Here is a 25,893-nt window from a genome sequence, read left to right as displayed (position 1 = left end):
ACTCACGCCATTGCCCGCCCCCTTTCCCGGCATTTAACCAATAGGAGGCCGCCGCTCCGTAGAGCCCAATGGTGAGGAGATCTTGCGCGACTAGCCCTTGTCGCTGCGGAGCGGAGGCGGGGCGTAGGGCGGGGTCACGTGGGGCTGCGCGCAAGGCTGCCGGGAGCCGACTGGGCCGCGGGCCGCGGTGCCGGCGCCCTCCTGGAGGGATGGGGCTGCCGGGCGCGTAGGGGCCATGCCGCCCGGGCCCCGGGCCTGCCGCGTTCCGCGCCCCGGCCGCCGCGCCCCGCGTCCGCGCCGGGATGGTGAACCTGGCGGCCATGGTGTGGCGCCGGCTTCTGCGGAAGAGGTGGGTGCTCGCCCTGGTCTTCGGGCTGTCGCTCGTCTACTTCCTCAGCAGCACCTTCAAGCAGGTCAGTGGCCGCCCTTCCCCTCCTCCCCTTCCCTTCTTCCTTCCTTCCTCCCCCTTACTTTACTTTCTCTTTCCTTCCTTACCTTCCTCCCTGTCTTCCTACCCCTTCCCTTCGTTCCTCCTTCCTTCCTTTCTTCCTACATCTCTTTCCTTACCTTCCTCCTTCCTTCCCTTCTTCCTGCCTCCCTTCCTTCCTTCCTTACCTTCCTCCTCCTTCCTTCCTCCTCCTCTCCTTCCTCCCCCTTCCCTTTCTTCTTTCCTCCCTTTCTTCCTCCCCCTTCCCTTCCGTCTTTCTTCCTTCTCTTCCTCCTTCCCTCCTCCTCCTTTCTGTCCCTCTCTCCCTTCCTTCTTCCTTTCCTCCCTCCTTTCTTCCCTGACATCCTCTTTCCTCACTTCGTTCTTCCTTCCCTTCCTTCTTTCTTCCCTAATTCCTTCCTTTCTCCCCTTTCTCCGTTCCTTTCCTTCTTCCTCCCCTTTCTCCGTTCCTCCCTACTTCCTTCCTCCCCTTCTCCTTTCATTCTCCTTCCTTTTGTCCCTCTTTCTCCCTTCCTCCCTTCTCTTTCCTTACTTCGTTCTTCCTCCTTCCTTCCCTCTCTCCATTCCTTCCTCCTTCCTTCCCTCTCTCCATTCCTTCCTCCTTCCTTCCCTTCCTCCTCCTTTTCGTTACTCCTCGCGTTTGTCCGACCTCCCGGCTTCTGCAGCGGCGCCGCCGGGGCGTCCAGGGGTGGGGAGAGGTGCGCATTCCTGTCCCGGTCTCAGCACGGGTGAGGGACCTGCCCACCGCGTTGGTCCCTGCAGCGGGAAGGGGTTGCTAGGCCAGGGCAGAGCTGGGACTAGAACCCCGAGTTGAGGACCCTTCAGCGGTGGGGACTGCTTTTATGAACACCTCCTGCTTTTCACCTGCCCGGTCCAGAGCTAAGAGAGGGCGTGCATATGCTCGCTTCATTCTCGCGGTAGGCCTGGGAGAGGTGGGGTTCCCAGTATTACAGTGGGGGAAACCAAGATACAGGTGGCGAGGGTTGGCCAGCGCTGGCATGGGTGCCCTTCTTTTAATTTGGGGGCTCCGTGTCCTCCTGGGTGACTCAAAAGGTCCCACAGTTCCTTTTATGCTTTTTGTGCATAACTTGATTCGTAGAATTCCACCCCTCCAACACACTGCACCCCTTCATTTTTCTTCCATGTGAGAATTTCTGGGAGAAACAGCAAGGAGCTCGGGTGGGGAAATCTTACCCAAAGCATTAATAAGTTTGTCTAGAAGTCCAGGTTGAGTGCTTAGTTGTGTAGAAAGGATGGTTACACCCCAGAGTGCACCCAGGATAATGGGTTATGCTGTTGTCCTGACATGGTTATAAAAAGCTCTCCTTTTTACTCTCAAAGCTCAAGTGTGTAAATAAAATATATAAATGAATAGAACATTGATAAAACTATGTGGTCACTCTACGTTTAGTGGATTGGCAGGGGAGCTGTGAAAAGGGAAGAATAGGGAATTGTACTGACCTGCCACCTTAGGCAAACAGGCTGAGTGTTGTAAGTCTCTTTTATTGGCCGGGATGTCTGGGCAATCATGTGAACTACCAGACTTCTATGACTTGTGTTTTCTGCCACCTCAGACACCTCCTCAACAGTCGCGTGTTGTCCCTTCTCTGTCTTGTGACCCCGAGTGGTGGTGTGTGCCAGGACTCCGTCCTCTGCCTTCCTCTCTGACTCAGGTGATCTCTGGGCCATTGTTTAAATACTCAGGTGATCTCTGGAGGTATGCTGTTGATGCCAGTAGTTGATAACAAAAGCCTAGATCTGTCCAGAAATCCCCAAATTCTTATATCCAATTGCCTAGTTGATAGCTTTTTTTTTTCAAAATTGTTTTTATTGTGGTAAAATATGACATAAAATTTCCCGTCTTTTTTTTTTTTTTTTAAAAGACTGAGTTTCGCTCTTTGTTGCCCAGGCTGGAGTGCAGTGGGGCGACCTCAACTCACCACAACCTCCGCCTCCTGGGTTCAAATGATCCTCCTGCCTCAGCCTTCTTGAGTAGCTGGGATTACAGGCACGCGCCTGTATTTTTAGTAGAAACGGGGTTTCTCCATGTTGGTCATGGATTTTTAGTAGAGACAGGGTTTCGCCATGTTGGCCAGGCTGGTCTCGAACTCCTGACCTCAAGTGATCCACCTGCCTCGGCCTCCCAAAGTGCTGGGATTACAGGCGTCAGCCACCACGCCCAGCCCTATCTTAACCGTTTTTAAAGTGTGCAGTTCAGTGGTATTAAATACATCCTTAACGCTGTGCGACCATCACCACCATCCATCTCCATAACTCTTGTAGAAACTGAAACTTTATATTCATTAAACAATAACTGTTCGTTTCTCCCTTCCCCCAGCCCCCGGCAACCACCCTTCTACTTTCTAGTTGATGTTGAATGTGTTCGTGTTTGGACCAACAGAACTCTTGATTCTCTGCCAGCACTTGTTCCTCCCTGAGTCTTCCCAGTCTCACTCAGTGGCATTACTGTTCACCAGGTATTCAAGCCACTTCATTCTTTTTTTCTCCTTTCACTCCCTATATCCACAATATTGGCTCTGCCTCCAGAGTGTATCCTGAATCTGCTCATTTCTTCAAAGTGTCACTGCTGTCACTCTAGGCCAAGCCACTGGCATCTCTTGTCTGGACCATTGCAGTAGCCCGGCTGCAAGTCTCTGCTTCCATTCTTGTCTTCTTCTCTTCCCAGCAGTAGGGGTGATAATCTTTAAAAAGATGGGATCATGGCACTTCCCCAGGTAAAATTCTCAGATAAAACTCAGGATTCTCTTCCAGGATCTCTGCATGGTTGAATCTTTTTTGTCATTTCAAGTCACACTGTTACTGTTTCAGACCATACCTGGTGACATGGTGTAAATTACTTCAATTCCTTGCTCATAAACCTGCTTTATTTTCTTTGTGGTAGGCATCACAAACTGAACATTTCTTGTTCATTTACTTGCTTATCTGTCTTGACTCACTCTCTCTTTTAGACTATAATATTCTTGAGAACAGAGACCTTGTCTGTCTTATTCATAGACTCTCCAGCCCCGAGGATACTGCCAGCTACTTCATGGGAATCCAAATATTGATTGAACAAACAAGTGAGTCTTTTTAACTGGGATGAATGTTTCTTTTCAGTCTGGCATACTTCTGCTAACCTTTCACCTCTTGGCTCAGGTGCTATCCACTCTGTCACCTTCCCTACAACCACCTTTTCACTACCCTGACACATCATCTTCATTTTAAGATTATAGTCATGCGTCACTCAAGATTATGAAAAATGCATCTTTAGGTGATTTTGCTACACCCCTGAGCTATGTGGCATAGCCTATTGCTCCTAGGCTCTAAGCCTGTACGGCATGTGACTGTACTGAATACTGTAGGTGATTGCAACACAATGGGAGGTAATTTGTGGATCTAAACAGATCTAAACATAGAAAAGGTACAGTAAAAATACTATATAAAAGATACAAAATTGGCCGGGTGTGGTGGCTCACGCCTGTAATCTTAGCAGTTTGGGAGTCTGAGGCAGGCAGATCACTTGAGGTCAGGAGTTTGAAACCAGCCTGGCCAACATGGCAAAACCCCATCTCTACTAAAAATATAAAAATTAGCCAGGCGTGGTGGCACATGCCTGTAATCCCAGCTATGCAGGAGGCTGAGGCAGGAGAGTCGCTTGAACCTGGGAGGTGGAGGTTGCAGTGAGCCGAGATCACGCCACTGCACTCCAGCCTGGGCAACAGAGTGAGACTGTGTTTCAAAAAATATAAGAGTAAAAATAGTACATCCGTAAAGAACACTTACCGTGAGTGGAGCTTGCGGGACTGGAAGTTGTTCTGGATGAGTCAGTGAGTGAGTGGTGAGTGAACGTGAAGGCCTAGCACATTACTGTGTACTACTGTCAACTGTCCACACAGGCTGCACTACATTGATTTGAAGATTTTTCTTTAATAATAAGTTAACATTTGCTTACTGTAATGTTTTTACTTTATAAACTTTAATTTTTTTTAACTTTTTGGCTGTTGTATTAACACTTAGCTGAAAACACAAACACATTGTACAGCTGTACAAAAATATTTTTCTTATTTATATCCTTATTCTATATGCTTTTTTTTCCCTATTTTTCTATTTTGCTTTATTACTTTTTAAACTTCTTTGTTAAAAACTAAGATGAGGCCGGGTGCAGTGGCTCAGGCCTATAATTCCCAGCACTTTGGGAGGGCCGAGGTGGGCAGATCATGAGGTCAGGAGATCGAGACCATCCTGGCTAACACGGTGAAACCCCGTCTCTACTAAAAATATAAAAAGTTAACCAGGTATGGTGGCACATGCCTGTAGTCCCAGCTACTCGGGAGGCTGAGGCAGGAGAATCGCTTGAACCCGGGAGGCAGAGGTTGCAGTGAGCCGAGCTCGCACCAGTGCACTCCAGCGTGGGCGACAGAGAGAGACTCCGTCTCAAAAAAGAAAAAAACTAAGACGAGCACACACGTTAGCCTAGGCCTTCACAGGGTCAGGATCACCAGTATCCCTGTCTCCCCCTCCACATCCTGCCTTCTTTTGTGTCCTTCAGTGACACTTAAAACGCTTTCTTCAGATAACCTTACAAATTTATTCCCCATCTTTATCACTGTGCTGTATATTTCCCTGACTAGTGGTTGAAGATGAACATCTTACTGGTTTTGGTAATTTGACTGTTCTGCATCTGAAGTGGCCTTATCATGTCCTTTGACCATTTTACTGTTGGATGTCTCTGTCACTTTGTAGGAATTCCTTGTGCTTAGGGCTATTATTTCTTTGCGATGGCTCAGGCTGGGACTCTGATTCAGGGCCACCTGATTTTAAAGCCCACATTCTCAATTTGTAACCATCATGATAGAGATGAAATGGGTAACATGCAGCCTTGGTTTTGCTTGCATGGTTTTTATTGTTTTCTTGTTTTGTTTTGTTTTTTGAGACAGGGTCTCACTCTGTCACCCAGGCTGGAGTGCAGTGACACAATCTCAGGTCATCGCAACCTCCTCCTTCCAGGTTCAAGCCATTCTCCTGCTTCAGCCTCCCGAGTAGCTGGGATTACAGGCATGCACCACCACGCCCGGCTAATTTTGTATTTTTAGTAGAGACAGGGTTTTTGCCATGTTGGTCAGGCTGGTCTCGAACTCCTGACCTCAGATGATCTGCCCGCCTCGGCCTCACAAAGTACTGGGATTACAGGTGTGAGCCACTGTTCCTGGCTGGTATTTTTAAAAATGGGATTAAAAATGTATGAGATTGTATATAAATCCTTTCTTTTGGCTTCTCTTGAAATACCAGGATACTTGTCAGCACTGGGTCTATGTCTGGTCCAGCAGCAGTTGGGGAACTAACTGAGCCAAGCTGCAGTCCTTTAGATCTTGGGATCTGCTCTCCACTCAGTGACTCATTATGTCCCTGCCTGATCTCCTAGGGTAGTAGTTACCAGGGTTGTTCACAAGGAGTTGGTCATCCTCCTCTGGGCGCATGGTGGGATCGGCTCCCACCCTCTTTGAAGGAGGGTGGCTGTGTGGCCTGCGTTGGCTTATACAATGTGAACTGTCACTTACAGGCAGAAGCCGTGGTGACCATAGAGGCCATGTGCTGAGAGGGGGCCTCGTTCAGCCTGAGGGACTAGGATGAGCAGAACCCCTCGGCTTACCCATGTTAGACTTGTAGCATGAGCAGGAAACAATCTTCCGTGAAGCCACTGAGGCTTAGGGTTTTTTTAACTTGGTTTTGTTTATTTGTTCTTGGTACAGGGTCTTGCTCTGTCATCCAGGCTGGGGTGCAGTGGCACCATCATAGCTCTTTGCAGCCTTGAATTCCTAGGCTCAAGGGATCCTCCCACTTCAGCCTCTTCAGTAGTTGGGACTACAGGCGTGCGCAACCACACCCAGCTAATTAATTCATTTATTTTTTTGGTAGATATGGGCCCTCATTATTATTTTTTCCAGGCTGGTGTCCAACTCCTGGGTTTAAGCAATGGCCTGGCTCAGCCTCCCAGAGTGCTGGAATCATAGGCATGAGCTACTGCACCCAGCCTTTAGTTTTTTATAATAACCTAACCCACTGGGTACCAAAATGTGGTCTGTGGACTCCAGAGGGTCCCTGAGACTCTTTCAGGGCATCTGCAAGGCCAGAATTCTTTTCGGAATAAAGACAAAATGTTATTTGCTTTTTTCACCTTGTTGACACTTTCACTGATGGTGCAGAAGTCATGGGGGGTCAAGCCAGTACCTTAGCAAGGGTCAAAGCAGTGGCAGCAGACTGTGCTACTAGTTGTCGTATTCTTCATGGCCATACTTGTAGTTTTTAAAAAAAGTACTAATTTCACTTAAGAATAAAGCAGTCAAAATTATTACTTTTGCTAAATTTTGATCCCCAAGTACATATCTTTTCTGTAGAATGAAATGGGAAATATGCCTAACAGTACGTTCTGCCTACAGAAATATGATGGGTGTCTTGAGGAAGAGCTTTGGCAATTGAGCTGCAAGCTTAAGTAGCCACTTTTTTTTCATGGAACACTATTTTTTCTTGAAAGAACAACTGATACACTAGTTATTCAGATTTGGGTGTTTGGTAGACATTTTCTTGAAAACGAAGTGAGCTTGTTACTTTACAGAAAACATCTGACATTATTTGCCAATGATAATATTTAAGCTTTCAAGTGAAAATTAGAATTTTGGAAAATGCGTATCTGCTATGCTTAGCTTGTAACTTTCTAACACCTAAAGATTAAATCCCTGGTGATATTAACAAATGTGATTTTTTTAGTATTGTATAATGAAAATGTGTCAATTAGAAGATCTGCATAAGATCTGTTCAATGTGCAAGACAGACTCATGGATTTGAACAGTTTATGAAAAATTCATTGATAGGGTTTCAGATGCCACATTGTGCTGAAGGAACTGGGTTTTTTGGTAAGTTTTATTGAGATATAATTCACATATCATACAGTTCACCATTTAAAGTATGTAACGCTGGTTTGTAGTATATTCACAGGCTGGGCATGATGGCTCAGCCTGTAATCCCAGCACTTTGAGAGGCTGAGACGGGTGGATCACCTGAGGTCAGGAGTTTCAGACCAGCCTGGCCAACGTGGTGAAACCTGGTTTCTACTAACAATACAAAAATTAGCTGGGTGTGGTGGCGGGCGCCTGTAATCCCAGCTACTCGGGAGGCTGAGTCAGGAGAATCACTTGAACCTGAGAGGTGGAAGTTGCATTGAGCCAAGATCCACCACTGTACTTCAGCCTGGGTGACAGAGCAAGACTCTGTCTCAAAAAAAAAAATTAAAAAGTAAAAATAAGGCCGGGCGCGGTGGCTCACGCCTGTAATCCCAGCACTTTGGGAGGCTGAGGCGGGTGGATCATGAGGTCAGGAGATTGAGACCAGCCTGGCTAACACAGTGAAACCCCATCTCTACTAAAAATATGAAAAATTAGCCGGGTGTGGTGGCGGGCACCTGTAGTCCCAGCTACTCGGGAGGCTGAGGCAGGAGAATGGTGTGAACCTGGGAGGCGGAGCTTGCAGTGAGCCCAGATTTGTGCCACTGCACTCCAACCTGGGCGATGGAGTGAGACTCTGTCTCAAAAAATAAATAAATAAATAAATAAATAAATAAATATAAAAACAAAGTAGTATATTCACAAACCAGTAGTTTTAAAACATTTTCATCATCATCTTCCCCCTGCCCCTCAGTCCTAAGCAATCAGTAATCTGCTTTGTTTCTATAGTTTTGCCGATTTTAGATATTTCATATAATTGGCATTCTATAATATGTGGTCTTTTTTGATTGGCGTTTGCATTTAGCATAATGTTTTCAAAGTTCATCCATGTCCTAGCATGTATTAGCACTTCATTTTTATGTCCGAATAATATTCCATCGTGTGCATCTGTCACATTTTGTTTATTCATTCTTTGTTGAGAGACATTTGGGTTGTTTCCACCTTTTAGTTATTATGAATAATGCTGTTACAGACATTCATTTACAAGTTTTCATGTGGACATGTTTTAATTTCTCTTGGTATATTCCTAGGAGTGGCATTACTGGGTCAGATGGTAAATCTGTGTTAAACTTTTTGAGGAACTGCACGGCTGTTTTCCAAACTGGCTGCACTGTGTGCAGCGAACTTTTAGGAACCTGCAGTTGTCAAATTCTGGTATAGTATTTAGTGTCAAGTATGCATTAGTATTATCCATAATTTTCTGCAAAAGTTATGAAAGTAGTCCTCCCTTTTCCAACTACACATTTGTGTGGAATAGATTTTCTTGGTGTATTCCAACCCAGACAATATATTGTGACAGATACTGAATATAGAGGTCGCTTCGGAGATTCAGCTGTCTTCCATTAAGGGAGACATTAAAAAGGTTTGCAGAAATACAAAAACATTGCCCCTCTCCTTACTATTTTTTTAAGTGTTTTTCACAAAAAACTCATGTACTGAATTCATTGTTGTTATTTTTAAATGAATAAAAGCGATCTAAAATAAACATTTTAAGGATTTATGTTTTGATTTTCAATATGGTAAGCATCAATAGCCATAACTCACATAAACCCACATATTGAGGTCTTCAGTAATTTTTAAGATTAGAAAGGGTTCCAGGACCAAAGACTTTGAGCCCCGCTGTCCTGGGTGCTCCGGCAGAGGCGCTCCTGCATGCGTCTGACTTGGCCGCCCCTGCTCAGCTGGCCTCAGTTTGGGTGGTCTTCCACACCCTAGCTGTGGGCCTTGAGGGAGTTGGGGTTCTTCCTCTGTAAAATGTAGATGGTGAGATGGAGTGTACGGGTCCAGGGTGTGTACTATTGATGGAGAAGACGCCATGAACACTGTGAAGCTCCCTATGCCCCTTAGCTCCGCTGCAGTGAGACTGGAAACTCATGGAGCACATGCGGCAGCTTTTGCCTGGAGAATAGTTGATTATCCTCTCTGCTGCTTTGAATTCCTCTTTTCTTTGGTTTTCATGTTAATTAATGCTTTGAGGGATAACTTAAATTGTAGAGATGGGAGGCAGGAGAAATCAGTGATCATGGTGGGGATGCCACTGAGGGGAGGGTTGGGAATGGTGAATGGTACCAGGTTTCTTGGGTGTATTTATTTAACAAATAACACCAACTGTGTGCCAGGCACTGTTCTGCTGGATGGCAGAGACAGAGTGGGCAAAGCAGATGATGTCTCTCCCCTCCAAGAGCCTATATTCCACTAACGGGTAAGGAGGAGAGATAGTAAATAAGCAAAGTGATTTCAGATAATGATGTATGTTACGAAGAAAACAAAACAGGATGGCATGATCTAGTGGCAGGGCGGGCCTAACTATGAGAGGCATTTGACCTGAGATTAAACAAGTTCCAATCTTGGGAGTCAGAAGGGTCCTTAGAGTTCCTCTCGTGTAACCAGATGTTCTCGTATGTGTTCAAGTGACGCAGCTCCTGAGAGTCTCAGGGCTGTTTGCATAACTCCTTGAAAATATATGAACATGTTCAGCCTTAAAGGAGCTAAGTGTGTAAATTGGTGCCAAGTTAGATACTGTCTAGAGTGAAGTATATATCATATGAGAGTTGCTAATTTGGTGGGGATTTTTTTGTTTTGCACCGATTAAGACATATATATAGCAGAACGTTTGTCTCGTATTGCACAGAGTAGAGGAGGGGAACAGTTACCCATAATCTCACTAACCAGAGGCATCCACTGTTCATATTTGGGCATATTTTCTTCCTGCCATTTTTCATCCTTCTTGTTTGTGTAGTTGAGGCATACTGTTTCTTCAGTTAACATATACGCATTTCCCTATCTTTAAAAGCTCTTTAGAAATATGATTTTTATAACTAAAAATTTCCATTATCAGGCTGCATTTAACCATTTCCCAAATACTAGACATTTGTAGTACCCTCTGGCCTTTCTCCCCCTCCCCTCTTTTTTTGAGGTTCATAAGTAAGTCTCTCCTAATGACAAGAGTGCCTTATGTTTCCGTGCTTTACTGCTTATATGGGACGTTTATCTCACTTGACCTGTGATAACTCCTGAAAAGTACACAGCACAGTTATGAATACAGCCCTTCTGAAGTCAGACACAAAGCAACACATTAGTAATCACAGTGTGTTTCTATAGCTCTTTACAATTAGGAAGAAGGCCCTCATGTACTTTTGGCTCCTGCTCTTTTCTTTGTACCTAATGCACCCCATGTGGACATGTGTCACAGCATCTGCAGTGCCTGATTGCGCTGATGTATGGACGTACCCCTTTCTCAACAGCTCTGAGGCTCTTCGAATACAGAACCGGACTGCCGTTCATCTCTGCATCCTTAGCATTCTGTAAGAACTAGATACCTTTGAATTAATTTTGAATGAAAAAAATATAAATATGAAGAAAAGCTTAAAATTGAGACAACCTAATAGGGTAGGTGAAACAGTTCAGGAAAGGTAGAAAGCTCCCTATCCTGTGAAGGAATGTCCTCAGCACCCTTTGCAAGACTGGGCCTTCAAAAAAGCAAACATTGCTAAGTCATTTCTGCCACATGCTTTCACTGGCCTTTTGGCAAGGTCTTGAATATTCATGTTTGGAAATGCATTGAAGTGCTGGGAGAATTGCTTTCCTGTTTACCAGGAATGTCATGATGTGGCAGGGGTCCTTCTGGGATGCACTTGACCGTGAACTCTTGTTTTCTTTCAGAAGAACAACAGGATAGCGTGGGAGCAATGTTAAGAGCACTTTTAACCTTGTCATAAAATCCAGTTTACTGTACTTTGACCAAGCTCTTAATAGTCTTTATGGCTATTAATTTATCTAGGGTAGCATTTGCAGCTCAGTTTAGTTTGCACATAGCTTGATGATGCAGTTAACTGATAGGGTCCCAGTAGAGCAGAAGAGTATGAATTTACAGGTAGTTAAGCAGCATGCACCTAAGTGATTTGTCCCATACTCCCAAGGCTCCTGCACTTAGCTCCTGTTCTTGCAATAACTGAGGAATACAAATGTTGTTTTTGTGTAACCTGCCCTGGTCCTGCTAGTACCAATTCTTGGAAACAAAAGGGAGGGGGCAGAATAGAAATTAAAGCTACCTTGAAAGACGGTAAATTAAAGAACAAAATCCAGTACTAGTGGGGTTGTGGTCAAATTGTAAACACTGTTATTTAAATGCTGGTACCATTACAGATGGTAGATATAATGTGGGACATTATTTGGCACTACCTAGCATTTTACTACAAGTTATTCAAGAGAATTGTTTTCTTTTCTTTTTCTTTTTTCTTTTTTTTTTTTTTTTTTTTGAGACGGAGTCTCACTCTGTCGCCCAGGCTAGAGTGCAGTGGCGCAATCTCGGCTCACTGCAAGCTCCGCCTCCCGGGTTCACGCCATTCTCCTGCCTCAGCCTCTCTGAGTAGCTGGGACTACAGGCGCCCGCCACCGCGCCCGGCTAATTTTTTTGTATTTTTAGTAGAGACGGGGTTTCACCGTGGTCTCGATCTCCTGACCTCGTGATCCGCCCGCCTCGGCCTCCCAAAGTGCTGGGATTACAAGCGTGAGCCACCGCGCCCGGCCGAGAATTGTTTTAAAAGCTCCACATTTTATTGCAGTATTATCTATGATAACAAAAACCTGGGTCTAATGTTGATCTATAGAGGATGTGTTTACTAAATGATGGCACATCAACATGATGGATTATTAGATAGCCTTGAAAATGTGATTATCAAGATAATGTAGGGACTTGGAAATGTTTTACCATCCAGTTAGTGTCAAGAAGAGCTGAATGCAAAACATCCTAATTTGTATAAATGTTGAGGTCAAAAGCTAGAAGTTAATATGCAAAAACAAATAGAATTTATTTAAGTTGATGGGATTATGGACAATTTTTGCTTTTAATGTTGGTAATCGTGTTTTTAAAGCAATTTTTTGAATAATTATAGATTTACAGAAAGGTTCTTTTTTTTTTTTTTTTTTTTTTTTGAGACGGAATCTCGCTCTGTCACCCAGGCTGGAGTGCAGTGGTGCAATCTCGGCTCACTGCAAGCTCCGCCTCCCAGGTTCACGCCATTCTCCTGCCTCAGCCTCCTGCGTAGCTGGGACTACAGGCACCTGCCACCATGCCCAGCTAGTTTTTTTTTGTATTTTTAGTAGAGACGGGGTTTCAGCGTGTTAGCCAGGATGGTCTCGATCTCCTGACCTCATGATCCGCCCGCCTCGGCCTCCCAAAGTGCTGGGATTACAGGCGCGAGCCACAGCACCCGGCCAGAAAAGTTCTAAGTATAATAGAAAGTTCCACAGAATCTTTACTTAATTTCCTTCTGTTAATAATCCTGTTTTTAATGTTATCACTTCATTTTTAATTAAAAAGAATATTCCCAAGATGATTAAAGATAATTCTAATAACCACATATGTCCCTCCCAAGTTAATAGTCTATAGTAGTTCCCCCTTATCTGTTCTGAGACCCTCAGTGGATGCCTGAAACCGCAGCTAGTACCAAACCCTATCCATACTGTTTTTCGACCTGGTAACTGAGTGACTACTAAGTGACTAACATGGATATGCTGGATAAAGGAATGATGCACAGCCCGGGCGGGACGGAATGGGATGGCTTGAGGTTGCACCATGCTACTTAGAACAGTGCTCAATTTAAAACTTAGGAACTGTTAACTTCTGCAGTTTTTCATTTAGTATTTTTGGACCACAGTTAACGGCGAGTAACTGTTAAACTTCAGAAAGTAAAACCATGGGTAAGAGAGACTACTGTATATCTTTCCATATCATTATCTTAGCTCTTACAAACCTATATGTGCATATTATCATAATTATTATCATAATATGTGTGATAGGCACATTATTCTGCAACTTGCTTTTTCCCTGGATAATACACTATAGTCATGCAGTGGTCTGCAACCCTGTCTATGTATTAAAATCATCTAGGTATTTTAAAAATACTGATTCCCAGGTCTCCACAGATTTTTCCTGCCCATAGGTGGGCTTAGGAATCAGAATTTGTTTTTATGCTCCCTACATTAATCTAATGTGCAAAAGTCAGGTTGTAGAGCTGCTACTCTAGTTAAATATCTATCAGTCGTATCTAAGTTTGGTTGTAACAGTATTGTTATACCAGCGTTCATTCAGTCATTTCTCTGTTATTGGGGTTTCAGGGGTTTTGTTTGTTTGTTTGTTTTTGAGATAGAGTTTTGCTCTTGTCGCCCAGGCTGGAGTACAGTGGTGTGATCTCGGCTCACTGAAACCTTTACCTTCTGGGTTCATGCAATTCTACCACCACGCCCAGCTAATTTTTGTATTTTTAGTAGAGATGGGGTTTCACCATCTTGGCCAGCCTGGTCTTGAACTCCTGACCTTAGGTGATCCACCGGCCTCGGCCTCCCAAAGTTCTGGGATTACAGGCATGAGCCACCACGCCCAGCAGGTTTCAGGTTTTTTATACCATCAAAACGATCATGTAGTAAACATCCCTGTATTTCCCTATACATTGGTGTTTTCCATAGCACAGACCTGAGTTTCCTGGGCCAAAGTGTATGTAGATAAATATTTTTAAAATACGAATAGATCTTCCCAGATTACTTTCCATGATAAATTTTAGTAATGATAAAGATCTTTACCATTTTTTAAGTATATAAGCTTCTTCATCAAATTTTCAAGATTAGTCCCTTTTGCTTAAAAAGCGACACATGGCAGGTTATTTTTAAAGGTAAAAGCCACAGAACTCTGTTAGAATAGTGAATGTTTCAAGTCCATAAAAAGCCTTTGGGAGGGAGTCCTATCATTGTTTTGTTATCCAGTAGTCCACTGAAGCATTCAGAAGAGGCCATCTCAAGCTCAGCTTGTTTTCTAGCACTTAGGCAGCTTCCTCCTTAGTTTTTTTTAACAGTATAGAAAAGATTATAACAGTATAGAAAACAGTATAGAAAAGGCAGTTTTGAAAGCTGGCTCCTGTGGGACGTAGCTTCAAGGCCAGAAGAGATGATCTTCAACTCTTGACTCCAGGGCAACTCTTCCAATTGCTTGTCCGGGTAGAGGGCCGGCCGGCCCGGGTGTGTTCCATAGCAGGTTACATACTCAGTGGTCCTTCACAGAAGAAATTCGCAAGTTGACATGCTTCATTTTGCTCCTAAAATCAACCTCCTAATTCACATTTTCCCAAACGTCTTCCACCAAAGTACCTGTAACTGCAAATGAAAGGGATTTTGTGCTCTAGATGTCTGAGATGAGAGTCACAAAAGTTTCTTCTGCTCTTTAAAAAGTGTATTCACATTTTAAGTTCTGTTCCACAATGTATTTGTTTTAATATGAAAAATATTTTAAATTACTTGCCATCAGAAAGAAAAAGTCCAAAACTTTTCCTCTCCAATTTTTTCATAAAATGAACAATTTTATACACATTTATGATGCACACGTCATCCAGGAGCCACACACGTAAGTATGCCGGTTTCGAAGCATAGCGCTGGCTTATTACTTTTTCCTACAGGTTTATTTTATGACTTTGGCTCAGGCTTTGCTTATACCAGGAGAGTGCAGATTCCAGTAGTGTAAGCCTTTTATAGTATTTCTGTCCTCTTACTGTAGTTTCTATGAAAAACTGGTGAAATTGTAAGAAAGGATACTGGATACTTAACCTTCTCACTTATGGTTTCTTTGCAGGAGGAGAGGGCAGTGAGAGATAGGAATCTCCTCCAGGTTCATGACCATAATCAGCCCATCCCGTGGAAAGTGCAGTTTAACTTGGGCAATAGCAGTCGTCCGAGCAATCAGTGCCGCAACTCCATTCAAGGGAAGCACCTCATCACGGATGAACTCGGTGAGGCTGGCTTCCCTTCCTCTCCAGGTGGTCAGGAGCGTAGACTGGTTGGGCCATTCATAGGGTTTTTGTTTTAATAGGGATTCCTCTGCAACGCATTTTCCCTCCTTGCTCATTTTCAACATTCCCCAGGTTTTTGTCTTCTACACCCTACTCATCATTCAAGGTTCCCTTCAACATTGGAGAAGCTTGTTTTGATAACTCTAACTCTTAAAAGTTCCTTCTGCCTACAACTTACAGCATGAGCACTATGTCATGCATCAGTCCCCAGGCCCCTTCTGACAGTCTCTCCCCAGCCTCACTATTTCCCCATCTTGCCAATCGTTTTTTCTCATCTCGAGGGTGAACTCTAGGATGAGCTCAGTTTTCCTTCTTGGTAACCTGAGTAAAATTCACATTGTGTTGACAATCAAGAAGTGTACTTGTTGACTGACCAGAATGCATTCCCAACTCAGCAGTGATGCCAGTGACAAGCTATATTTTTAAGATCACATTGAAAAAGCAAATCATACTGAAAATAATGTGGGTTTTGTTTTTTAATAAGCAGAATGAAGTTTAGCAAAAGGAAGTTACTTCCACAAGATGACATAGTCAGTAGGCAGACATTGACTTGGAGTTCAGGGCTTCTTATAGGATGTGTGACATTCAGTGAGAAAACATGAAATCTTACACTCTCACTTTAATGTTTTAGCGCTGGGTTGTGAGCACAGTTTGTCATCTTTTATCATAGCTAGTGAAAGAATATTCTTTTGATTAATTTGGGTGAGACAGAGACTCTCGGACTCTTTGAGTAAAAAATTCCAGGAATGAATGAATGAATCAATCAATTAATAAAAATCCAAGAGCTATAGGTTTTATTCTTCTCCATGAATATGGGTGAAGTAAGTAGTTTCGTAAAGAAAGCATGTAAGAACCTATGCCTCTTAGCAAGTAGATGCCGCTGTGAATATTGCTGGGGTAACACATTATTAAATAAGATCATTTGCATTTACAAACTTTTCAAAGGCTGGAAGTTAATTTTCAAGGCAATAGCAACACAGTATGAGGTTGTGATCTTACAGGACTCCTTGTTGGAGATAACGTTTGAGTTAGTAGATGTCTGATACAAGATGAGAGTTCTTGATGAGCTTGCTTTCACGAAGCTAGAAAGAGCTGCATTTCAAGGCTGAATACTGTAAGTTGGCAGTGGGGGAAAAAAAGGATGCCTGAGATGCTGACACTTACAAGATGAAGAGTAAAGGGCAGAAAGAGAATTTCAACTGGCAGAGTTTAGGTCACATTATATAGAGTTGCTATATGTTTATTATTTTGAGCAGAATTTTGAGGAAAATGCTAACTTATTTACATTTTGTATTTGTTTCTAGTCCCTGTAAAGAAAATGAGTAGAAATAGGAAGAATCCCAAGAAACATTTACTATAGCATTAGAATCATCCTGTCTTAATTTAGAAGACAGAATAACATAAACAACTACCACAAAAGGCACCGATTCCCAAGTATCCGGAACCCGGTTCTCTATAGACCTCATTTGCCCAAGTCTTAAGTGAGGGCCCTTTTAGTTTCTTCATTACTGTTGTTCTACTGGTGCCTCCTGCTTTTGAACAGACTTTGTTTTCTAAAGTAGTTTCTGAAAACAACCTTATACTTCAGCAAGTCTCCTTCTCTGAGGATGAAGAAGCTGGGGCGTTTGGAATGCAGTGATGTGGGGAGCAGCTGCTCTGCACCTGTGGGCCTGAACGTGCACCTGGGAGCTCATGTGTGCACCTGGGACTTTCCTCCGGGCCACTGGTGGCCCTTATGGACCTTTGCTTACATTTTTCTGTCCCATTCCCAGAAGGATGTAGAGAAATGTCTGTTCAGCAGCTCTGAACAATACATTAGCTTTTGTAAGGAGATTTTTTTCTCTAAAGTTGGGCATGAATGGGCTGCGTTGGAGGGGGATGTGTATATAGATGATGAGATTTATAAGAAGTTGAGGGGGGCGGATTAGGAGGTTTTTTCTTTCTTGAGTATTAGAGAACTGCATTCCCAAAGGCCAAGGGGCGATTGAGTCCGTGGCATGTACACGTACAAATCAGTTTGTAAGGGTTAGATGTGAATATTTCTATTTTTATAATCCTCCACATTACTCAGTAAGCAGCAAGCATCTGAAAGATATTTGTAAAGAGTGGTTTGTTTGTTAAATCTAGAAGGACCTCACTTTTGTGAATCAGTGCCTCGGTTTTTTCTGTTTTAAACTTTTTGTTCAAAAAAGAATGACATTTTTCTTCAGGCACAGATGAGACGTTGGCTTGCATAGGTTAGAATAGGAGAACGTAGCTGTAGCTTGACCTGGTGATGAAATCAAACATGTGCCAGCCGACTAGACAGTAGGTGTAGGTAGGTTCTGACGTAGCCTGGCGATAACAGGGGCGTGCCTGCTTCCTGGAAACGACTGCCTGGGGAAGGCAAGCCCCACTCACATTATGTCCAGTTTCCAGCCCTTCGGTGCTTAGGACGATGCCCCAGACTCCAGCTTCTGTCTCTGTGTACTTTCACTGCTGCTTCATGGTCATCCCTGGTAGGGAGGTGGCAAGGCAGCTGGTTTTATGCTAAGGTTGGTCTCTGACTTTCAGGCTACGTTTGCGAGAGGAAGGATTTGCTGGTAAATGGCTGCTGTAACGTCAACGTCCCTAGCACAAAGCAGTACTGCTGTGATGGCTGCTGGCCCAACGGCTGCTGCAGCGCCTATGAGTACTGTGTCTCCTGCTGCCTGCAGCCCAACAAGGTATGGGGAGTTGCTCCTGGTTCTGCGGCTCCTTTTTTCTTTTGGCCTTTGTTTTATGATGAGCATTAGGCTCTTCATGTGAGGTTCCTCTGAAAATAAAACTTAGAAAGGAACTTTGTAGGTGTCAGAAATTGCTGCACAATAGCTTTTATCTAAGGAAAGGAGGTGGTTCCCAGTTGCTTGAATGGTTCTTTTGCAGAATGGACCATTGTATTGCTAATCACATATCTAATGAATAAGATACCCAGGGTGCTTTGGCATGCACGTGTGTGCACGCATGTGTCCTTTCCCCTCCCTCCTTTTCTCCTCCTCTTCCCCCCTTCCCTGTATCAGCATTCTCTTAGTTTAGGAGAGATAGCCAAGGTCACCTTGTGCTGGCTTAGGTAATTTATTACAGGCACTAACTTTTGTTTCCATAGCAACTTCTCCTGGAGCGCTTCCTCAACCGGGCAGCTGTGGCATTCCAGAACCTCTTCATGGCAGTTGAAGATCACTTTGAGTTGTGCCTGGCCAAATGCAGGACCTCATCCCAGGTCAGAAGCTGTGATGTCTCTAGCTGTGGGATGGCAGCTGATGGGTTAGAAGGAAACTAGAAAATACATACTGTCGATCCTTTTGGTGGGGTGGTAATGGAGAAGAGACTCAAATGAAGCCGTGTCATGCTTTGTTTGGTGTGATGATAGTATTTAAAATGTCAACGTGAGATTTATACAAGTTAGGGGGGGTGAAGCATTTATATTAATCAAGGTCTAATCAACTGGCATCTCTTCTATGTGGTTGGTACATTTGTTCCCTAAGTGGAAGCTTAAAATTATTTGTAAGTCTGGTGGAGTCCTAATAGTCCAGCTCCTAAGAGAAGGTCCTCCTCCTTGTCTTTGAAATTTGACTAAGGCTTTCCAGTAACCACTTGTTTAGAGTAAGTAGCAATTTGTTCTGGGATGGAGTCGCTGTTTATTTTAGGATTCAAGGGGATGAGGCAGGTGAATGTTTAAAAATACATGAAGAAATCTGTAGGCTGTCAGGCTCTCAATACATATTAGCATGCTGTCATTAAATGCTTCGCTCTTTGGGCATTAAATATTATTGCACCTGCTGCCGAAAGCGTCTGAAAGTCTTTTGCCTTTTCATCACTGTCTCCTCGGCTCTGAGCTATTGTGGTTGGGCAGTTGTCGTAGCTCTCTTTGTAAAATCACCAGACATGTTTATTATACAAGCACACTTCTTCTGGCTCCTATTCATGGTGTCTCTAAGATTTTACTGGCTTCGTCTGAGATAACGGACTCATTTGTCATTCTCCAAAGCTCTTGTACCCTTTGCCAGGTTTCTGTAGTCCACCTTTGGATTTTATGCCCCTTCTCATGTCTCTGGTTTGTTCTGCGAGCATTCAGTATCACTGGGTAAATGTTTCAGGGGTTATAATGAGCATTTGAAAACATTAAGAAATTCCTGATGGTCTTGTTTTGCTTGAAGAGCTTTCCACTTGAATGAGCTTTAAAGGAAATGAGGAGGAAGGCTGAACACGTGACTCATTTTGATTCAGATTCCCTCTCATTCTGAGAAATGCTAGAAAAGGCGAAGTATTTTCTTTCCTTCACTGATAAAACACAGGAATTATTTCCAGTCTTCAGTGAAGCCACTATACTTTTGGACTTGGTCTTTTTTACCATAAAAAGATTTCCCAATTGCCATTTGATTTGTTTTGATAAAAGTATCCCAAGAAAGAGAAGATTTGGCTATATGTCTGTTAAATTGGATGAATATTTACAAGTTTGTTGCTTAGCATTGGTCTTGGACTAATTAATGAATTCTAGACTAGCCAGAAACCCAAGTTGCTTGTATGAAAACAAATTGCTGAAAAATTAGCCATCAGGAATGATTGTCTGCTTTAAATCACACTTCCAATTTGCTTAGCCAAATGAGGCTTGCATGGTATTGTAGGATTTGGCTCATGCACCAAATTTTTAGGTACATAAACTTTATGAAAGCAATTTAAAGTGCATCTCCTTAATGTCTCTGCAGGGTTCCTTACGGGAACTGAGTGAAGCACAGGATCAGGTGCAAAACACCCATTGGATCTTAGATTGTTTCAAGTAATTTGAGAAAAAGTAGTTGTCTTGAGTCACCAGGTCACAGCAAAGTTATTTAAAAACTCACTGGTGTACATAAAAAGAAACAGTCCCACAGTGATGTTATGTCCGTGTTCATGCTCTTCATTGGCATTCTGGATTGAGCCTTCTTCTTTGTTCCAGAAAGTGCCTTGGAGCCTTTAGTGACATTTGGAGATGGACTCGGCCAGCCCCCTGCAGGGAGAGTCTGACAGTCCCGATCCACTCTCACTCTTCCGAGAGGGAGGTGTGTGAAGCTGTGCTCGCTCTCACCGCGCTCATATCTTCCTTTTGCCAACAGAGCGTGCAGCATGAGAACACCTACCGGGACCCCATAGCGAAGTATTGCTATGGAGAAAGCCCGCCCGAGCTCTTCCCTGCTTGACGGGTGCAGCGGACTTGCTCCAGCCTGGGTGAGGAGGCCCCGCCGAAGAACTTGCCTCCTGGGACCCAGCTTCAGCCAAAGGGCCAGGCTGCAGGAAGAAGACAAAGGCAGCGCGAGGAAACCTTGGCTTTGACCACTTCTCGTGTTGTCATCTTTGGCTTCGCTCACCACCCGGGCTTACCAGATGGAACTCTTCTGTAAAGCAGCTTGGCCCCTCCAGCCAGTCCCATTCGGGAAAGATGAAACCGGAGGCCGGGCTCGCGGTGGTGGTGGAATTCTTGGATGACTTAGCCCTGGGACCGGCACAGGGACCTGTGACTTGTGTTCGTCGGGGGCCGGTGTTACTTCCAGTTTTGATCCAGGCCCTTTCACTGTAAAATTATTTATTGGATTCCTTTGGAGTAATGGGAACATTCTAATGTTTTATGTAGGAAAATGCCTTGCCATTCTAGTTGAATATGTTCAAGGAAATTATTTTTGTTGTTGTTCTGTGTTCTCGAGTTTCAGGAGTTAAATCATTCTTCCACCCAGATAAAACATTTTCTCTTTTAGGAGGTGAATATTCTCTCTAGGCAGTTATTTTTGTTTGTATTTCGACTGTATCAAGCATAGGCCCTGAACATGACCTGTTAGCCATATCCTGACGTGTAAAATTATCTAAAAACTCAGACACTCTTCCATTCTAATCTAACTGCAAGATTTCTAACAGTGGGCACCGTGTGCCTGCCCTCAGGTTATTTTCCAGTGGCAGTCAAATGTGCTCATATACCCTATGGAGAGCACTGTTTTAGCAGAAATCTAATTTCTCTTCCTGGAGGAATTTGTTCTCATTTCTTTTGCCACTTAAAATTAACTGTGGGCTACTCAGCCAGGGACAGTGGGAGCCTCAGGAAGGTCAGAGGCAACCTCCTCCCCTGTTCTGTCAATAGAAACCCAATGTTGAGGCAATTCCTAAACAGATGCACCTCACAGCTTGCTGTATGTGTTTATTCTTTATTGCTTTCAGCTTTGGGGCTGTAACAGGTACAAATATTTGGTTTCCCTATGATTTATAGAGAAGAAGAAACCCAGCTCTCTATCAGAGCACTGCAAGAGAAGAGTCTTACACCTGCCCTCAGTGGGAGATGAGAATGGTCATTATGACTTAGAGAATGCTACACATGTAGGTTGCTGTTGTGTCCTGAATCCACAGGCATAAAGCACTCCCCATTTTTCCTACTGTAACGCAGATTCTCCGGCTCAAGGTCTAGAATATTTGATCCTAAGATCAAGACATTATGCCCTTCGAATAGTACTGCTCTTTGGTTTCAGGAGTCACATGAACACACAACTCTCCTATATTCCTTCCGGAACCTCAGGATTGAGCAAGGTCTTTGTAATTTTTTTGGTTCACATTATTGACCTGGGAGCAAGGTGCTAATTCTGTGGTCAGTATTCAACGTTTTTTTCAGTGGAGCTTCTTCTTTGGGCCATATTTGCCTTCCAGTACATTCCTGCAATATGTAGTGGTGATTTTCCTTAACTTCCTCCTACTACCTCTTATACTCATCTCCCAAAATTATTTGCCTCCCTTAAATAAGTTTTCCTAGAGGGTAAGCTGGTCAGGCAATTTTAAAAATATTAGATCCCAAGAAATCTATTCCATTTGCATTGGACTTCTCCGATTCCATGTGTTTGCAGCAGGACTACATCGAACTCTGATGTGACGGATTGTGGCATGTCTGCATGTCTCATCCATCTATTGTTTTTGGTAACTCAGTTTGGAATTTCAGTGTCTGTCTTCCCTGGGTTGACATTGGAATCAGCCTCTCCTTTGAGCTTATTTTAACTCTTGAGCAACATAACATAGATTTAATGTGAACAGTTTATACCAAAGGACAGCCTGTGCCTATTTACGGATCCTCTCTGACTTTGTACTTGAAGAGTGCATTTTACATTTCCAGTGCTTTCACAAACAGGAACCCCAACCTTACGATGGAGAATTAAGCTTGCTTGTATTTCCACTTTATGGATGAGGAAATATGAGAGGTGGAGTAACTTCCTGGGTCCCCACTGAGATTTAGTGACAGATCCCAAACAAGAACTTCATCTCTGACTCTAGGTCTAGTCCTCTTCCCGCTGTCTCTTGCCAGCTCCAGCCCTGACACTGTGGGTGTCTCCCCTGAGAGCAGATACATTTCAATTGTCCAGGCCAAAAGAGGGGCGAGGCGGCATAAACACCCAAATTAGGTGGAGGATCCAAAGGTCATTTTCATTTGGCTGTGGAATATGTTTTTTGTACTTCAGTCAGCTAGGGGTGTGTTCACTGTTTTTGGAAATTCACAGCGCTTGAGCCTCCATAATGAAGCCGGGCTGCAGAGCACCTGGCACGTGCTCCAGGCTCCCAGCTCCCAGCCTAGGACCTCTCCCTGCCCTCCACTCTGGTTGGTTTGTGGTTCCCTCGACCGAGGGTTTCTAGAATCAGGGACCTTGTCTAAGTTTTGTTTGCCCAGAGCCCAACAAAGTGTGTGATACACATTGGGAGTTGAGGAGATCACAAAAGGGATGAAAACACCTTTAGAAAAAATTTCATTGGTGGGGCGCGGTGGCTTATGCCTGTAATCCCAGCACTTTGGGAGGCTGAGGCGGGTGGATCACCTGAAGGCAGGAGTTCAGACCAGCCTGACCAATACGGTGAAACCCCATCTATACTAAAAATACAAAAATTAGCCGGGTGCGGGGGCGTGTGCTTGTAGTCGTGAGACTGTCTCAAAAATAAAGAAAAAAATGTTATCAATAAGTGAGTGTTTTCGGCTCAAGGGAATTGAGTCATACGGCGCATCTCCCCCAGTTCTGCATCTTATTTGCTGCGCTTGCTGGAGTTGTAAAGATTGGTCCTAACAGGGAAAGAAACACACAAGAGACTGTGAAAAGGGCTCTGAGACAAGCAAGGACAAAAGAGGGAGGGAAATACCTTCCACAGGGCCTGGGATCTGGCAATGCTAGAGCTTTTTTTTTTTTTTTTTTAAGAGATGGAGTCTTGCTCTGTAGCCCAGGCTGGAGTGCAATGGCGTGATCTCAGCTCACTGCAACCTCTGCCTCCTGGGTTCAAGCAATTCTCCTGCCTCAGCCTCTTGAGTAGCTGGGATCACAGGCGTACACCACCACACCCAGCTAAGTTTTTGTACTTTCAGTAGAGACGGGGTTTCACCATGTTGACCAGGCTGGTCACGGACTCCTGACCTCAGATGATCTGCCCGCCTCAGCCTCTGAAAGTGCTGGGATTACAGGCGTGAGCCACTGCGCCCGGCGTGGAGCTGCTCTTGATGGGTGAGCTCCACAGCTTTTGCAGAAGCAGAGGGTATGACTTGAGAGCAGTGCTGTCACCCCTCAGCATGTCCCCAAGCCCAACTGGGGCCTCCTGGAGATGCCTCAGTCGGCGTTGGCCCCAAGGGAATCGTGGGGAACAGTTGCACAATTTGCAAGTTTCTGAGTGCAGCTTTTCCCATCCTTGGGATCTGCAGATAAGTTGTAAACGTGGGGAGGTACTGCTTATTGGACATACTTTTCATAGATAGGACAGAATTCTTTTGGGACTCTAGAGTTGGGAACTACCACTTCCTAGCGGCGTGGCTGAGGCAGTCTTCCTCCTCTGTGGCTCAGGCCCTTCATCTGTGAAATGGGGTCACAGCATCTGCCTCTCAGGGTGGCTGTGAGGTGTCGATCTGAGCAAGGCCTGAGGCTTGGCAAGAAGTCAATGTCTGCAACTCAGCGGGGAGCAATGGCAGGAGCAGTCAGGGGTGGGGTCGGCTCGGATAGGGGTGGGTGGGCTCCTGAGCTTGGAAGAGTAGGAATTGCAGAGCTCTTGTTACTATTGTTACTGTTTTTAAAGAGAACTCATGCTAAAGATACGATATTTCAGATAATTCAGGAGCACGTAAGGATGAAACTTAGGATAACCTAAAATCACACAACCTAGAGATAAATGCGTTTTTGTCTTCCCCCATTTTCTAGGCAAAAATGAAAGCACTTTGTCCTCTTGAAAAACAATTCTCTAATGAATATCCTATGTTACATAGAGGCCTATGTAATGCATTTGCGTGGCCACATGGTGTCAATTTCATGGATATACAATAATATTATTAATTCCCTGCTGAGGACATTAACTGGTTTCCAAGGCTGCTTGTTGTTTTTGCTACTACAAATAATGCATTGATGATAAATACTTTTACATACATGGTTGTATGTTTATCTGAACTATTTTCACCAGTATATTCACCTAGTGTGTATGGGAGTTTCCATTTTTGTCATACCCCTGATAACCCTGTGATATTATTTTTAAACATTTTGCTAATGGATCTCAGTGTTCTCGTTTGAATGTATTTAATTTCTAGCAGAATGAGCCCCATTCCTTGTTTTGATTGGCCACTTATCGTGTACATATGGTGAAATGCCTATTCGTGACTTAGCCAATGTTGTTTCTTTTTCTTACTGATTACTACAGTACATTTTTAAATGAAAGCAGCCTTTGTCCCCTTCTCTTGTTTTTCAGCCCTGTGTTAGAAACAACTAAGCTCACATATTCACAAACCAACTTTTCCAGTTCATCTAGGGTAGTGGTGCTCAACTAGGGGCAATTTTGCCCCCCCCCCCAGGGAACATTTGGCAATGTCTGGAGACATTTTTGTCACAGCTGGGGAGGAGGGCAGTACTGTGGGCACTCGTGGAGGGAGGCCAGGATGATACCCAACATCGTGCAGTACCCGGGACAGCCCCGATGACACAGAATTACCTGGCTGGAAGTGTGAGCCGGGTGGAGGGAGGGAAGCCCTGCTCTGGGGTCACATCTCCAACAGAGGAGCTCCTGGTAGCTGAGTGCTGACTTCATTATTTCCCTGCCCTTGCTTTCTACCCTGCTGAAGTGCTGCTGATTAAATTACCCTGAAATCCCCACAGGACACATTACTTCCTCACAGGTCTCTACCAGCCTAGCACTGCCTCAAGGAATGGCATTATTCCTTTGCCACTGTGTCCTCACCGCACTCTTGGACTCCACCAAATGTAGACACCCTCTTGGCTGCAGAAGTATCTGGAGGGGTAGAATGCCTCCCCTCTACGATGGATTGGCTCTCCCCAGCACCTCGCCAGCAGTTCTTTGAATGGAGTGGCTTTGGAGGTGGGGGTTGGGGAAGAAATATGGGCCTGTCATTACAGATTCTGTTTAGAAAACTAGTCATTGTACTAAAAAGGTACAGATTCTGTTTAGAAAACTAGTCATTGTACTAAAAAGGTACAGATTCTGTTTAGAAAACTAGTCATTCTACTAAAAAGGTATCACATTAAGTAAGTAGGAGCAATAAAAACAAGATAGTGGGACTCCGAGAAGCTTTCCCCGCTTCTGGCCTGTTAGTCTATTGTTTGTTGGGCAAGGCTCT

At 44.1% G+C, this 25,893-nt stretch overlaps 1 protein-coding gene across 5 annotated transcripts; it reads left to right on the top strand.

Moving 5' to 3' along the window:
- Window positions 1-118: 118 nt before the first annotated feature.
- SPRING1 (SREBF pathway regulator in golgi 1) lies at window positions 119-24,979 on the top strand. 5 transcript variants are annotated; one of them, XM_063614576.1, is made up of 5 exons: window positions 126-349; window positions 15,068-15,224; window positions 17,838-17,989; window positions 18,409-18,522; window positions 20,396-24,979. In XM_063614576.1, exons 1-5 carry the CDS (start codon window positions 236-238, stop codon window positions 20,477-20,479), a joined length of 621 nt encoding a protein of 206 aa, XP_063470646.1. In that variant the 5' UTR covers window positions 126-235; the 3' UTR covers window positions 20,480-24,979. The 5 variants fall into 5 exon arrangements, with proteins under 5 accessions (XP_055095503.1, XP_055095501.1, XP_063470646.1 ...); XM_055239525.2 differs by having other exon boundaries at window positions 131-413; XM_055239526.2 differs by lacking the exon at window positions 15,068-15,224 and having other exon boundaries at window positions 123-413.
- The last annotated feature ends 914 nt before the right edge of the window (window positions 24,980-25,893 follow it).

The sequence above is a fragment of the Symphalangus syndactylus genome, chromosome 13 (genome assembly GCF_028878055.3).
Source record: "Symphalangus syndactylus isolate Jambi chromosome 13, NHGRI_mSymSyn1-v2.1_pri, whole genome shotgun sequence".
Lineage (NCBI taxonomy): Eukaryota > Metazoa > Chordata > Mammalia > Primates > Hylobatidae > Symphalangus > Symphalangus syndactylus.
The sequence above is the reverse complement of the archived record's forward strand: the minus strand, read 5'-3'. Positions and strand labels throughout refer to the sequence as shown.